The 18,011-nt window shown below is 36.2% G+C and overlaps 1 protein-coding gene across 1 annotated transcript in view; it reads right to left on the reverse strand.

Moving 5' to 3' along the window:
* The window catches only part of snd1 (staphylococcal nuclease and tudor domain containing 1), a 260,370-nt gene that overhangs the window by 188,807 nt on the left and 53,552 nt on the right, over window positions 1-18,011 (reverse strand). Inside the window, exons 13-15 of the mRNA XM_066705214.1 lie at window positions 11,583-11,693; window positions 8,089-8,161; window positions 2,487-2,628 (exon numbers count right to left, since the gene is read on the reverse strand). Coding sequence (XP_066561311.1) covers window positions 2,487-2,628; window positions 8,089-8,161; window positions 11,583-11,693 — 326 coding nt within the window. The remainder of the gene's footprint in view (window positions 1-2,486; window positions 2,629-8,088; window positions 8,162-11,582; window positions 11,694-18,011) is intronic.

The raw sequence follows: 18,011 nt of genomic DNA on the forward strand, positions 1-18,011 counted from the left end.
CAGTTTAAATTGAACCTTATTATATGATTACATGTTGAATCTGTCTCTATTTCTCACCGGTGCATCAACTAACTCAAGCTCATGGCATGAAATTGTACCCATCTACCATCTCAGTCTGTAATCTGAAAGCGGACTGTTTAATAAGGGGAGTCCATGCAATCTGATTAGGAGTTCAGAAAGGATCAGTGTAATTCGAGGTAGGACTCTATTTGCCTCTGCTGGTGGTGCTTCCCTAATGCGCTGATTTTCTCTCCAAGTCCTTAGGATGCATAAAAGGTCTACAATAGTCGATGTGCACGGATGGCAAGTCCTTGGATTGAAGAGGCTTTAAACAGGCCTTGTAGTCCACTGAAACTGGTCATTAGTGCTGTACCAAATGATTATTCTAATTACTATGCAGTAATGAGAGAAACAGGTGTGTGTATGTATATTATGGACATCTATAGCTTGGTTAAATTGTATACACTTTACATTATCCCCTCTAAAACTTCCATAAGCAAATACTGTAAATGCTGTATCACATTTCTTCTGCTTGAACAAAATACATTATTTTTTTGTATCCATGTCTATGTATTTTCGCTTCCAAAACCATCTATCTTTAATTGGTGTCATTTCCTATTGAAATGAACACAAAACACCACAATATTAAAATTTGAAGTGGCAGAATTATTTTCAAATCACCAATGAACGAATATTCAAATGAGTAATTAATTACTTAACTATGATACTAGATTTCATCAGACACCAAGTTATTACTAATGAGAGGAAGGAATTTAGCCTGACATTATAGATCCATCTGAGTGAAAAATGTTGCGCGAAAACCAGAAGCTCAACCACCGGGCATTTCACAAAGATTGAAATAAAACGAAAGTTTGAAGAATGAGAACAGTGTATCACTATAACCAGAACGGAGGTCAGTTGACCTTACCCTGTGCTCCATTCAGCATATTATCGGTCTTTGAGTCCGACAAAAACACATTTACAAAGATTTTTCTTTGACATGCAGCCCCCTGAAGCAATTTCATCCATAGTGCCAAATGACACAGAAACGCATGGTAATTACTCTGGATGCCATACATTAAAATAGATTCCTCCTTTGAAATGCAATTAAATATAAATCGTTCTGATGTTACAATGGCACATTATACAACATCAAGTTATGTTTGATATTACAGATATACTAGGATCATCATGGGAAAGCATTACAATACAATTACAAAAACAATTCTCTGCCTTGTCTTAATGCGCCAAAATGGTGGAGAAGCTCCGTGGTTTCCAAAGTGTAGACGTTACATGCTCTTCCATTACAATTGTAATGTTGTACATTTATTTTAATTACAATTATAATTCCCTAGATGTGCCAGGGCTGAAGAACAATTCCAATCGCTCATTATAAATACAGCTTCAGCAACCTTATATTCATATTATGGATTAATTACACTATCATTTCTCCCCCTCCAGAATTTCATAATTCCATAAACATATGTGATGCACTGCATAACAGGATCATTTTGATAAATAGCAATTATCACACTATTGTTAGCCCACTATTGGAAGCAGCTTCAGCAAATCAACCCTGATTGCATGTAGCCAACAACAAAGGAAGAACTATACCGTGATCAGAGACCAACTATCCAAATTAATTACACTGGAATTCAAATAAATGTTACTTGCCAATTACAAGCCCTATACAAGAAAACGACTTACCAAGCTTAATTATTCACAGTTCGGCTATGCGTTTTACAATGAGCAAACCATGTCATTACATTTGTTGTATTTTCAAATGCCATTTATCAAGTCCTAAGCAATTTCAGCTAGTCCTGAATGCAAAAATGATCGGGACCAACTAGTTTTCTAACAACGCCACCAAATTAACTTCACCTCACAAGAAAACAGGTCAGCTTCTAGTATCTGCGCCAGATGCTAGTGACTAGACTACTGCTGATGAAGATCTGTGAAACCAGCCATAGAGGTCAAGTACTATACCAGCCTTTTGTAGTATTCAGATGTTTTTGACACGTCTTCACCTGTCTTTGAGTTGATTTATACAAAAAAAATTAAAACCTGAAGTAAAAGATCAATTAACCATATTTCCAATCCAGAGGACACTATACCAAAAGACGGTAGATACTGACTGAGTAAGTCAGCGACTAAGTGCGGTTTATCCTCAAATCACATTTAAAGCAGACCAATTTTAATGCCAAGTGGATCCTGCCATTTCTCATGTTTTATTAAAGGTGTATCGTATATTACTTATTCAATTTGTTGTTACCTGAATCAGTCTTCTGAGGCATTTAATTGAAACCTAGAGCATTCCTGTGGGCTCACAGGTCATTACAATCCTTTATGTTATATATAGGCAAAGTGCTAATTACAGCTTTAATGGATGGTGGAACAGAAAGAAAATCTGAAAATCCATAAGCGATAATTATAAGTACTCCAAATTAAATGCAGAGAGTCATATGTGGGAATTAACCTGGACTTACCAGCTAGCAAAAAGGTGATCAAGCAAGTCTCCTTTGGCAAGTAAAGTTTTAGGCGGGAGCCACTGAACACGTACTCAACCACCGCCTCCGACCGGCCGGCGCGCTGCAAGAATGGAAGGAACTGCTTTGCTTTCTGCGTTTCCTAAAAAAAAATTAAATAAAAAATAAATAAGTTAAAGCACATCAGTATTGTGGTGTGTGAATACATGACTTTGAAAGCGATAAATGTTGTACCCTTGGGAATGCAAGTCACAATGCCACTTCAGGATTACATTTTTAAAAACTTTGCATAGTCTAAATATTTGTTATTTTTACATAAACTGATGAGGTTCTAAAAGTAGCAAGATAAATTATTTTTTTCTTTACTGAGCTGAGCTGTGTCACTTTGAAGAAAAAGGTGGCGTTAAAACTTAATTATTCTCCTTTCCCCACATCCCAAACTTATATGTATGGTGGGTCACCTCTTGGTCTGATTTTAAAAGGTCTCTGTGATATTTACTGGTTCTAAGGAGGGTTAGCACAATCTTAACTTCTATTTTGCCATTACAATATTCTTGGTGACAGAAGTGCTTTTTCCAGTGAGTTTTTATGGTGCTTCTCAGTGAAAATGTTTAAACATAATTTCACAGTTTAAATGGTACAATTTAGGTTTTTGTTTTCTTCTTTTCTACCCGTCTTCTCATCCTAGTGCTTTTATTGTCAGACTTCTTCCACAAAACCTCCTGTACAAATTACAAATATACCAGGCACAATGCAACTCAATGGGTCTTGAAAAGACAAAAGTGACACACAATTAGCTCTCTCCCCCTTGTATCGGATTTGGAAATAAATCCTTACACCCCGGACAAGGGCATCAGTCACAATCCCCTTGTGTGAAGGACACGAGTATTCATTGTTTACACTGACAATGGACTTTCGGAGTACAAACATGATTAGCGTGGGCCACCACACCAAGCTGGAATCAAGGACATATAGATTTTCAACTACAAATAGGAATAAGAGTAAGCAGTGCCTGAACGCAGCTAATCCATAATCGCATTCTGTAGAACTGACTAACCACCCTTATTCTGTCAAAAGACCTTTTATCGGTCCTTCTATCACTAGTGAAGGAGGGCCAGTACTGAATCAGGGGCACACAATTGCCTTTTGCAGTGAAATACTCCTCTAGAAAAGGATTCTGAACATTTGATTTGAGGGGGAGTATACAGTAATTAAAAATGGTTGAGGCTTGATAAACACAAATCTATGTATATAGCATGGTCAGGCTGCAGGGGCTTTATAATTTAATTTTAGACTAAATCAAAAGCTTTTCTGTTTCTCCTCTCAGAGGTCAAGGGGAAACCGCAATACATGAAGATCTCTCAACACACACACAATAGGCAAGAAAGCAGCTCAAGCATTTCCGAAGCATGTATTTTATAAGTGTTGACGCAGAAGAACACCTACTGGCCACTTCAAACCATCCCTCATGAGGCGTTAATTACATTTAATGAGAATGTCTCTACAGCAGGAAGATTGAAGATTGTAGCTGCCCATGCTAAAGACCAAACAAGCCTTTGCATGTTTCCTTTAACAAGAAAGGCACATTTTTCTATGTCCTTGCCTTCCCCGCCTACTTATTACCCGTCCATCCAGGAAGCATTTGCTCTCTTCACTGCAAACCTATTTATAAGATCCCTAATAAAGCCAAGCGGACTACTCAAGCTTAGCTCCAACCTTTCGGGGGTGAGCCGTGTGGTAACAGCAGTTGATAGGTGTCAAAAGCCCGTAAGAGGCTCAGCCGGGGCAGGCTGATTAGAGGCTGCTGCCTGCCTGTCCATCAGCACCTCTTTATGTGTGGGTTGCCAGAGGGATCACATCTGAATTGAGCCTTTAAATCAATGACAGAAATAAAACCACTACTATTCCTACTATGACTAGCACTTATTCATTAGGCAGATCGTTTTATCCAAAATGATTCAAGGTTTAAAAAATAAATAAAAGATTATACTATATAATATAAACTGTTTAATAATACAAATATATTAAATCATCTTAAAACTGCCCTTTAAAATCATTCAAGAATACTTAGACTGAAAATATACTTAAAAACATGGAAAGAAGTTTAACCTTGATCCTGGAGAGCACCAATCATTCTGGTTTTACAGGCATCTTCAATCAGTGTCTAAACTTCACTTAAATCTTAAATAATTTAGTTAAGTTAATGGGTTTAATTAAGGTATTTGTGAATTCCATTGGAATGAACCCCACCCAAACCTGTGGAACTACAGGATCAGGGATGGAGATCCTTGGCTTACATCATTGCCAGATTATAAATGATCTGGAGTAGCATTCACTCACAATGTGATGGCAGGTGTATGGTTACATTTCAATACCTTCAATCTAAATTGTTAGTCTTGACTGCATAGAGTACAATATTTTGCCTGAGGTATTACGGGCTCCCACTGGAAAAATTGAGCAATTCCCCCAGCATGCACTTCAGTCACTTATCTTGCCTACTTCCAGGGCACACAGAGATGTTTCACAGTTAAAGTGTGTTACAGAACCCCAGAGAGATAGTGTTTTAAAGTGCCACACATGTGGCAAGTTAGCAGTCTGTGCAGTGAATGTCACTGGGTTACGAATGCTAAGATAACCTGAATGCAATCACGCATTCAATTAAAGCATTGGAAAATAATAACCGCCTCCGGAAATGATCTGTCCAGTTTAGGGGAAAACAGATCTAAGAAGAATATACAGCTGAACTCACAAACTTTCTACCTGTAAGGGGCGACAGCCATTATCTCATTTAATGATGTCCCAGTATTGAAAGGCATACACGATAGTGCAAGCATACCAAGATTGCAGGCGCTGTTACTATAGCATTAACAAAGAAATATATAAATATGTATTCAGTTCCAAAACAGTGGGAAGGCAAGGCTATAATGGGGCCATTTTACACTAGGAGTAAATGCCGATAAACCACAAAGGTGTTTATGTTGTCTTTAAAGGCATTTAAGGTATTTGTTCATTTGTTACTCCAAGCTTTCAATTGAACATGGCTGAAATTACCATATATATATATATATATATATATATATATATATATATATATATATATATATATATATATCCAGCTTACATGTGCCCAGGAGGCATTCCCTTGTTACTTACTGCAACAAAAAATTGAAATCAATACACGCTGTCAAGAAAAACAAGACATGTTATTTAGACTATAAAAAAAAAAGATGTGCAGATGCAGCCAAACAAGGCCTACTCACCATAACCCCAGTCACAAAGTATGCACAGACACAAAGTATGCCTATGTGGTTAGTGAATTTAAAGAAGAGTCTGGATAAGGCCAATGATTACTCTAATGGCATACATCATTGAATGGAGAAAAAAAAAAAAAAAAGATGTAGGGTTTGTGATGAACGATCTCTCACAATCATCCCCCGACCGGAGCTAAAATGCATTTCATGTTTCAATGTTTTCTTTTGCTCCCTTACATGTCATACATAAATTCCTTTAACTGCTACAAATTCATATTCCTCTTGCTTCCATTATTTTTACAATATTAGAGAACGTAACCAAGTATATTATTTCCTGAATTGTTTAATCTGTTTAAGTATTTAATTTGTGATTAAAAATTAAACATTACGCAGAGAAGATAAGGATAGGGTAAACTAAACCTGATTTACTGCGGAGATGAATTTCAATGACGTTCTCATGTATAAGGTCTGTGATAAATAGTATGTTGTTTTTCTGGACAGGCCACTGTACGCCAATAAACTGTTCCTGGTTCACAGATTTCAACCCTGTCCTTATCCTTCATATATATTGATTCTGTCAATATGGCCGCTTGCTCGCATTACTAGAGGGAGCAGACAGTTTAGTCACTTGCTCAGTCTAACCCTGATTCTTCACAGCGTTTTTTGTTTTTCCCATTTGTATTTTTTTAAGCTGTGCTTAATAACATGCAGCTGCGATAGAAACAAACAATTTCTGGTGTGAGACATAGGACTAGGTGTCTGTCAGGTTGTTCACAGCTGTAAGCAGCAACACATTTTCATAACTGTCTTTGAACGATCCTCTTTGAAGGCACTGGTGGAGCTGCAGTCAACTCTAAAATACATTTTCCCATGATTCTCTTATGTTGCCATTTTCTAAAACATCGAGTTGCAGGCAGTTAAAAAATGGCACGGGGCTACTTCTTATTCAACATATTGAAAAAACGAAACTTATATGGGTAAAGCTTTTTCTGTCAAATAAACTAATTGAGATCCATCAGCCAGTGCTGTGAGAATAAAGTGTCATTCTAAGTTAGACTCCTCTTCGCCTATTAAACTGAAAAATACATGTGGGCATTTTTTTTTCCTATTATAGTCATCTTATTTTTATCATTGTAGTCAATTTTTATTTTGTTTTAGTATTTTATATGATCGGATGGGATGCTTTTTGGGGTCCAATACATTGACAATGTGAAGAATTGACATTGAAGAATTGTTTTTAAAACTAATAGCAACAAATAGCAACTCTGAAGCAGTCATGGTATAAGCCAGACAAAGCAATGTTGGCATTTTTGGCACAGAACCTACACACAACATAATGGAAAGACATTTATAACAAGAAAAAAACAAAAAAAACAATGCAACAGTCATTTACATATCGTTCTTTTACAAATGTATTTGAATCTAAAAAGTGTATTTGAAACGCTCCTTATAAAGTCGTGACTCTAAGTCGGCAACTTTATAAACAAAACAAAAAAAATACAATGGAGTAATTCGCACATCATTCTTGTACATATTTTATACTGTGTGTAGGCTATTTGTTAATATTACTTTTATTTGGTATTTGTGTAGTTCTACTGTTTGACTGAACAATAAAACTAAACTGAAGTGAATTTGAAGACTCTTCCTACTCAAAGAAATCCTGGATACACTGGTTATCAAAAATAAAGCCTCCCTGGAAAAAATTAAGTGTCTCTTATGTGTGAAACAGTACAGTAGGTTGTTAAATGTCCATTTCACACTTTATGGCCAAGTCTGGCTTTCAGCTTATTACATTGCTTACAAAGTTTAAAGTGAGAAATAAAATGTAATGACCATATGGTAAGCAGTGCTAACATGAATTATATTTCATATATAAACTATAGTTTGCATACTTAAAATAATTGCAGAGCAATGATTCTCTTATTTAATATATAAAAAAAAAAAAAACACACACATTTATATGCACTACAAATCTGAATTCTAATTTTATTATAGATGTTTTATTACAGATTATAAATTGCATTCTTCTACAACATGTTAAAAAAAAACTTATCGTGGTGGTGCACTGCCAGGGACTGTTGTGAACATACAAAAAAAAAAAAAAAAAAAAAAAACACCTTAATAAATACTGCAAATTCCACTGGAAAAAGTAATCAAAACCAAATTTACACATGAGTGTAAATAAAATTGCACTAAAATATTACACCATGGCCTTTGTGCAGTGCTGTCCAGGTTTATAATGGGTTTCATTCAACAAACAAAATAATCACCATTATAATATTTTGATGTCATAGCCAAGTCAAGCTTCAAAACCAACCTCCTGCAAGCAAATGCTTTCCATCCACACTTACCCCTGAGATATCGGCAACACGATGAATTGGAACCTCCTTTTTGCTGTGTAGACCTTTCCCATTCTTAATGGCTCTATCAAAATAAAAAAATGCATTTAACACACCAAATAATTAACAAAAATAAAATGGTAATGTATTTAAACAAATAAATCCAACAATATACATTGTATAAAGGAGATGGAATCTACAAGAATTAACCAAGGCAAAGGCAAGGCTTTAGAGTTCAAAGTAACATCTAATGTCTGTAATATATACCTTGCTGATTACATATACATTTTGTGGAGAACAATATACAAAATGGCTTTTTATTATTAATAAAATGAACAACAGTGCCACAGGGGGTTATGACAAAGGCAGTTTAATTCAGTAATATCCAGTTGTCTTCCCATAACTTGATAAATAGATAAATAAATGCATTTCAGTACAGCACAGAATACATTATATTGTGCACCATCAGCAGCATTTTTTTTTCTTTCCTTTTTTAGCGGAAGTAACAGTACCTGAATGATAAGTTACTCCTTTCAGAAGGAAAGACATTAAGTCAGTCTAATTCACTTCTAGGCCTATAAAAGCTAGCCAAGAACATGCACTAACGAGAATACCTCCTATTATCAAAATTGGACCAAAAGGCATGCTGAAATATTACTTTCTAAAATTATATATTATATACGAGAGAATTTTCTTCAGCAATTGTTTAAGTTTGAAGAGTAATGTTAATGTAAATCTCAAAGAGGCTTTTATCTTCTGGGGGGAAAACAAAGTTACAAAAATTACAGGGGGGGGGGGGATCCTTTGAAAACTAATTACTGAAAAATGATGTGATCTATGGCGTGTATGTGATGCATATTTACGAAACTGGCCGTTGCTTGAGATGAACATAGCGCTCAAAACCTCTCCCGATCTATATTTCTTGAAGTTTACAAAAAGCCAGTGGTTAGAATTAACAGACAATGAAACTAAGCTATTGAACATACATACATACATATAAAAACATTTAATTTTTTTAACAAGTAAATTGACCTGATTTACTAAAGAAAATTGTTGAGAGGCACTCATATGGCAGTCATTATGTTAAAATAACATATTTGCGTGGCCTCGTTTTACACCAAGTCCATCACCCACTTCCACTTCTGTAATGCAGTGTTCTCAAACAATCAATATTAAAATCCCATGCGACAAAATGTAGTTCGACCCAATGGCTGACTTGCATGCTTGCCCTACATTTTTACAAATGAATGAGGCAATCTGCATTTTGCCCTGTCCAATCACTGTGAAATTTAGACTGCCCAGGGGTCTTATTACATTCATATGACATCTGAAGGGTAAACAGTGACAATCGCTATAGCACACTTTATAATAGAAACATTACTCAGATCATGCACAATATATTTAAACTCATTAAGAAGATGTGTAGGCAGAAAATTGTTTTCCATTAAAGTGGGGGGGAAGGGCAAGCATTATCCATTTACAAAGCGCATTTGATTATTACAACCTCTTACATTTGTTGATGGAGAATATCATGTGGCACACAATTCCCTAAAGCCAAGGTCATGTTACAATATCCCTGGTATATGTAAATAGAAAGAAAACTTACAAGTTGATTACCTGCCTTCATAGCCCTTGAGGAAACTCATTTAGAAGTAGTGCGAGAGTTAACGCTCAACAGTCATGCATTCCCAATTAATCTAATAAAATGTGGAAAAACTATGCAAACTGCAAATCCATAGCCCTACGAAACTTGCAGCATTCGGTATAGAAAATTAGGTCAATGAAACAATGGTATTGATCAGGAACTGTACGAGCAGATTCCCAATATGCAGTCGACTATTTTGAATAACTTTGCTTAAAAAAAAAAAAAAGACTGCTTCACAGCGTATACGGAACGCATGGGTCTCCGCAATTACAATACGGCATGTCAACCAAAATCTTTAAAATAAATCCGTAATCAAAATTGAGTGCCCCAGATTGTGGACTCGGAGGTTAAAATAAGAAAGCTTAGTACTGCCTCTTATACCGGAAACTAGGTTAGTAGAGAAATGAGTCGATGCTTCAAATATCTATCACAGTTAACGACTAACATTGGAGGTAAAGTAACTTGCAAAAAATGTGCACTTCAATTGGGAACCTGTGATCAAGGGAAGGAGTGTTTGACTTTTCAATATTATTCACAGCTCTTAATCTCACTCTCTATCACCCCCTTGTTTCTAATTTAATTTTCAGCTCCATGTAAAGTTGGCCTGAGAGATTTCTAGTGGAACACAAGCAGCAGTTGGCAATTTGAGCAAAGAAATGAATCTGGGCCCTTCTATTCTCTTCTCGATCCATAAGGGAACGATACAAAACAAAGTCTTTATAATAAAAAATAAAATATTTAGCCACGAGTCCAGAGGTAAAAGGTATGTTGATGTACATGCTATAGAAGGAAAAATGTGTAAATTGGCAACAGAAAATGGAATACACAACAAGGTTAACACTATTGTATGCAGACTGTTGAAAGACTGAAATGGATTTCTAGAGTAGAAGAAAAAATGTAACCACAAATGAACAAAAATAACCTCCATTTTCATGAGATGCCCAACCTCTATTTCAATCCGTGCTTAAATGGCAAAAACTATTTAAGGAAATCACATGGGCCTTTTTGAGTCTCCCTCGACTATACAGTGAGCTAGAGAATGTCAGCATTGTACAAGAAGTGTAATCAATGCACAAATGTATAACCTTTTCCCCACCCTGTGTGTAAGGCTCATAATATTAGAGAAACCATCGCAAATTCTGGTATTATATTTGCGGCTTCATCCTGTCTGATGAAAAATTAAATCGCAGACTATGCAAAACCAAGCTGAACAGTCGCTACTACAGCTGCAGAGCCAATTTCATTTTGTTTTCAAAGAAGGCTTTTAAGTGAACAAGAACATTCAGGGGGGAATAAAGGACAACGCAGACTTGCTTTAAATGCTTTACGGTGTGCCAGCCTCACAAGTGTATTCGGCCCTGAGCATTAAAGGCCCAAAGAATGGAGGTCAGTGTAGGAAAGGTATTGATTAACGCTTGTATGATCAGTATAAGTTATAAGTGTGCATTTTTAATCGCTGCATGAAAAATGAGGGAACTCCAGGGCATGAGTTAACCTCGGATACAAAGTGTATTTAATATACAGTAGTTTTATGGTTTGTTTTTGGTTTTAACTCTTGTTTTCTTGACACTAAACATTAGCGAGGGAATAAAATACTTCACTGGGGTCTGGAGGTAATGGAGCCTATTAATATACGAAGGCAAGACATTTTTACACTTAAATTAGTGATGGTTCCTACACGCCAATTGAATATCTTTTTGCTGATTTCAGGCTCACATGCACCACGTCTTTTGGGGATTTATTTATTTTTTATTAGAATTGAACAGACATCCAAGTTTCAGCAATTGGGTTTATTAATGAATATCAAAAAAAGACTTGTGGCAGCATATGCAATTTCTGCATGGTACGTTTCGACGCTTACCTCGCCTCGGCAGCAAGAAGTTCATCATAATGGGACGACCTCTGATCATCATCCTGGCGATAGCGGATCACCGTGGCCAGCCCTTTACTAACAAGGGCCTCAGCAATGTTGCTGCAAATGAGGAGGAAATCAGATTAATAAAGCAAAAGACACATGCATTTCCACAAAGTCTCAGAACAGATCATGCTTTTTATGTTTTTCCTCTCCTTTGAATTATGTGGGTTTCTGTGTAAAACAAGTGCAAGTTGAGATTAAGTCTTAATTGGAACCAAGCTAAGGGGGAAAAATAATAAGGTTGTTTGTACGGATGGTGAACTTGTATATTACAACGAGCTGCCACCGCCTATAGAGTATAGCTTCATGGACATTTATAGGTGATCTATAAATGTGGCCAAAAAAAAAAAAAAAAAACCATACATCCATCAGTCTAGTCTTGCTTTAGGAAAGGTAGTGTCTAACGTCAAAAAATACACATCCGCTACATCAAAATCTTCTATTTTTATGCAAATGCTACACAAACAAACTGTTTAAATGTTTTACTCGCACTTCAGGCAAGGTGAGACAAGATCATGCTGAGGTTTTCAATAAAAGCAGAGATGATGTATTTTGGAAGGCTGTTATTTTGAGAAAGTGAAGTATGATGTGTACAGTACAGCTCTGTCAAACAGTTTGATCACACATTTCCCTGCATCCATATCAATTTCCATTACCATAAAACCTTTCCTACTGGACAGCCTACTAATATTATTTGTACTAAGTACTGTTAAATCAGAGTCTCTTGAACACTCCCTGAAAAACAGAACTATAATATATTCAGTTTTTAACATCTTAAACATAGAGGTACCTTTTTTTTAAGGAAGCTTTTCCCATGCTCTGAGGTTTCCCAGGGGAACATGATTTTAAACACTGTGAAAGTCACTGGAGAGTACACTTGTACTGAATAATTCTGTGTTCGTAGCCAAAATATTGCAGTCCTGAATGTGAAAGGCTTTAGCGCTAATAACCAAATAACAGCTTAATTTCAGTGTTACCCAACAGTGTATAATTAGTGGACCGCATTGATTCAGATCTTGCAAGTAAACCTGGGCTCAGAAGCATGCATGCAGTTTATTAAGAAACTGCTTTGGTATTTTATAATGTAGTAAACTGCAATAACATTTCTGTTTGCGCCATGACAGGATAACACTGCAAGACTGTCAGGTGCTAAAATTAAAAACTAACTTGTTTGACAATTTTGAAGGCTCAATTAAAATAAATATATAAATAAATCAAACCTTCTAAATTACTCTACTAAAGATTTAACTTGAGCCATTAGTAAACTGACAAGTTTGGGAATTTAGCAAACATTAAAGTATTCCTGACAAATTAAATAGATGAGCAGGAACTGTCTATCTGCTAAAATATATATATATATATATATATATATATATATATATATATATATATATATATATATATATATATATATATATAAAAATGTAAATAAATCTGACAATACATTAAAAAAAAAAGCTTCAGAGCCACATGCACATTAAATTAACTCCAATGGGCAGCAAACAAACATAAATCCACATTATCATTCAAGAGGAAATGAAATGGCTATATTTAAAGACATTTCTATCTAGCATCAACAGCTTTAGTCAGAATACATACATCATAAAACTTTAAATTTCATCACATATTACAGGAAAGCAACCGAACGTGTCCTTTATTTATTTTGTATGGAAATCAATATGCATTCTGTTAAAATAGTAGTCTAAAAAAGTTCTGCTTGTCAGTTCTGTTTAGAGATGGGACAGTGCCACAGAAAAGCTTTTGTTTGGTGAGGAGCAACTCTGCTTGTTTCTGCATGTAATTAGATTTCTTTAAATTTAACTTAGACATTTCAAATTGCTACTGACTGAAAATTAATTCACATAGTTAAAGGGTAAAAGGTGTTTGCTACAGGGACAGAACAGAGAATAGAAAGTGGTCTCCATGAAATTAATAACTGAAAACATGTAGCAAGAATGTTTTATATATATTTTTTTTTATTTTACCTAAAGAAATGGCAAGATGTGCATTTCATTTTCATTAAGCTGTTCAAAACCTTTGAAATAAGAATGCCCTTGTCATTTCAATAGCGGTGTTCAACACGCATTTAGGGAATGTTAAATACATGAAGTGTTAATCTGCCATTATGCTCTGGTTGCTTTGGGGGGTGAAATACCAGACGTCCAATAATATGTATTCATTGCAAGAAAATCAGTTTAACCACCTTTGACCTTTGGAAGGGAACTGTTCAAACCTGATAGAAGAGGAGGTGGGGGGAATCTAACTGCAATAATGAGATGTCTGCAAAATTAATATTTAATGAAGGCTGGTTCAAAGCAAAACCTCCGATTTCTAAGAGTACTCTCATCAATTAGAAATAACTCGAGTCACATCTTTCATACATTAGTGTATAAGCCAATCACCCCAATACATGCAGTAGCCATAACACATTCAACTACACCATCTGTGTACAAATCACTCTTCAAAGATCGGTAAATGGTGTTATGTACATGGCACTACTTCAATAATAAATACAATTTATGTGGCCACAAATTAGCAGCACCTGAGGAGAATGTCAAGTGTATCTGCACCTCAGGGTTTTAAGTGAAGCTTGTTTGAATGTTTGTGCAAAATGCTTCAGGCACACAAGCTTTTAACCGTTGGGGGGAGACAGCTGACATTAACAGCAGTGTTTAGTTTTATTCCCTCCCAACATGGACTGTGGTCAAAACACCAAAGTTGACAAAACTGAAATGATAATGAAAAGATAAGAGCCCAGGCACAGAATAATCAGTCTATTTTGACTGATTGGAGAAAAACAGGTTTCTGAACCATCTGGATTCTAATTGATTTAAGATCCAAACATGATATTATAGGATACGACCCATGGATGTTTGGAAACATTGGATGCAGTCTTCAAATTCTGCATATCCGTGTGTATTTAATTGCAAGCATTTAAAAATGCAAAAAAAAAAAAGAAACCTCCATAAAATATGGACTTTGATCATTATGCTTGTGGACTATTCATATGCTGTTTACCAGACTTTAATGATCAAATAGCTAGTAACATAATTGCTATTTGGAAAAGACATTTCAAATTATCACTTTTCTTTGCATCTAGAAGTATGTAATTATCAGAAACAAACAATGTGGATCTGATTTTTGTTGCTTTTTCAACCACTTTTATAACGAAATGCATATTAATTAATCCGAGTATTGTATTAAACGCATCTTCAAGTTTCCAGCTATCAACTCATTTAAAGGGCAGATATGGTCAGATTGCCTATAGTTTAATGAAAATTAATCATGGTCACATTTGTTTCAACTAATGCAGGTTATACACTTCATGTGCATCTGATTACTGCTTGGTAATTCAGATTAAACAAGAATTGCAACTTATTAGTATAGTTATAATTATGTTAAATTAGTAGAGCAGAACCTTAAACAATACTAATTTATATTAAAGCAGGTTATATACTAAATGTGTATCTTTGATTACTGCTTGGTAATTCAGATTAAACAAGAATTGCAACTTATTAGTATAGTTATAATTATGTTAAATTAGTAGAGCAGAACCTTAAACAATACTAATTTATATTAAAGCAGCTGTGATTATTTTATATTTAACAAAACTCTGCTCTGATTTGTTCTAATAAGGAAAATAAAAGCATTAGATGAGGAGCAACAACAACATGTAAATGTTAGAGACAAACTGGAATTTTGTGTCATGATTATGTCTGTTTATCTTGCGAAAACAAGAACATATTAAAGTGCTTAATTTTGGTTACACTTTTAATTAAAAGTAAAATTACTGCTGCATTGTTGCAGTTGAACAAAAAGCTTCCGTTTCTCAGATTTTAACCAAACCCAGGCCTTAATAACAGTCCACAGTGTTTAAGATATTGAAACCTCAACAGTTACTCAGGCATCTTTCACTAAAAAAAAATAATAAAAGGAATACTGTTAAACAGGCCCGGACTACACTTAAGGTACTTCAAACCAGGTGGCATCACCTGATTAGACAATAAATGGACCATTCCAGAATTGCCACAAGATATACAACGGCACAGAAGCAGCAGAAGTATGGTCACAAACCTCACGGGGGTCATAATTTAAACTGTGTTCTTATTGTAAGCCTTTGTCGTCAAGATAGCCAAAGAAAGCAAATTAATCTTGAAAGATGCTGCTAGTTGGACTTTAAAACTAGAGTGCTCCCTGAATAAATCTCTATAAATCTTTATTGTGGGGAAACTAAATTAATGTTGACAAAATTAACATGATGCAAGCATGTGACATCTAGGGTTGAATTTGAAATAGAAAATGGACAGAACCCTGAAAAGCTCCACTTCACCATAAGAAAGCATGCATCACTGAAGTCTAAAGGCATTATATAGACATTTGTTTTCAGTGCAAAAGATTAGGCCTAATTCATACAAAAATAAGATGGAGGCGAGATAAGTAAGGATTTTAGATTTTTGAAGTGGCTAATTCCCTTCTAGTCTCTGAAACGATCACCAAAACTTCTACTCTTCAAATCTAAAGCAACAGGAGATGAACGAAGATTGGAGAATGGAAAGCCCATTTAAAAAACACTAAGAAAAGCTTTTAGTTTTCTCTCCCCTCCACTTTCTTATTATTCAGTAATTTGGATTACTTTACAAGGTTGGATCTTTGTTCCATAAGTTGCGTCTGTGCTCTTAGTGCAATGTACAAAATAAATATTGAAAACTCAGAATGTACTGCTGTTTTAAACAGGCTTTTAAAGACGTGCCCTAAATAAGCAACATTAACTTTAACAGATTGAATGCTTCCATCTCCCCATTTTAACAAGGTGCTGTAAAAGGCAAGTATTTTGTGTTCTCCGGGTAGTATACTGTGAGGAATGCATTTCAATGTATGTGATCAGACAGGGCCTCACCAGATTCCAAAACAAACCACCATTTTGTTCAACTGAATCTTAATTATACACACATAGGCTACATACAGTGAGGGGAAAAAAGTATTTGATCCCCTGCTGATTTTGTACGTTTGCCCACTGACAAAGAAATGATCAGTCTATCATTTTAATGGTAGGTATATTTTAACAGTGAGAGACAGAATAACAAAAAAATCCAGAAAAACGCATTTCAAAAAAGTTACATTGATTTGCATGTTAATGAGGGAAATAAGTATTTGATCCCCTATCAATCAGCAAGATTTCTGGCTCCCAGGTGTCTTTTATACAGGTAATGAGCTGAGATTAGGAGCACTCTCTTAAAGGGAATGCTCCTAATCTCAGCTCGTTACCTGTATAAAAGACACCTGTCCACAGAAGGAATCAATCAATCAGATTCCAAACTCTCCACCATGGCCAAGACCAAAGAGCTGTCCAAGGATGTCAGGGACAAGATTGTAGACCTACACAAGACTGGAATGGGCTACAAGACCATCGCCAAGCAGCTTGGTGAGAAGGTGACAACAGTTGGTGCGATTATTCGCAAATGGAAGAAACACAAAATAACTGTCAGTCTCCCTCGGTCTGGGGCTCCATGCAAGATCTCACCTCGTGGAGTTTCAATGATCATGAGAACGGTGAGGAATCAGCCCAGAACTACACGGGAGGATCTTGTTAATGATCAGCTGGGACCAAAGTCATCAAGAAAACAATTGGTAACACACTACGAAGTGAAGGACTGAAATCCTACAGCGCCCACAAGGCCCCCCTGCTCAAGAAAGCACATGTACAGGCCCGTCTGAAGTTTGCCAATGAACATCTGAATGATTCAGAGGAGAACTGGGTGAAAGTGTTGTGGTCAGATGAGACCAAAATCAAGCTCAACTCGCCGTGTTTGGAGGAGGAGGAATGCTGCCTATGACCCCAAGAACACCATCCCCACCGTCAAACATGGAGGTGGAAACATTATGCTTTGGGGGTGTTTTTGTGATAAGGGGACAGGACAACTGCACCGCATCAAAGGGACGATGGACGGGGCCATGTACCGTCAAATCTTGGGTGAGAACTTCCTTCCCTCAGCCAGGGCATTGAAAATGGGTCGTGGATGGGTATTCCAGCATGACAATGACCCAAAACACACAGCCAAGGCAACAAAGGAGTGGCTCAAGAAGAAGCACATTAAGGTCCTGGAGTGGCCTAGCCAGTCTCCAGACCTTAATCCCATAGAAAATCTGTGGAGGGAGCAGAAGGTTCGAGTTGCCAAACGTCAGCCTCGAAACCTTAATGACTTGGAGAGGATCTGCAAAGAGGAGTGGGACAAAATCCCTCCTGAGATGTGTGCAAACCTGGTGGCCAACTACAAGAAACGTCTGACCTCTGTGATTGCCAACAAGGGTTTTGCCACCAAGTACTAAGTCGAAGGGGTCAAATACGTATTTCCCTCATTAACATGCAAATCAATT

Source organism: Amia ocellicauda, chromosome 5 (genome assembly GCF_036373705.1).
Source record: "Amia ocellicauda isolate fAmiCal2 chromosome 5, fAmiCal2.hap1, whole genome shotgun sequence".
Classification (NCBI taxonomy): domain Eukaryota; kingdom Metazoa; phylum Chordata; class Actinopteri; order Amiiformes; family Amiidae; genus Amia; species Amia ocellicauda.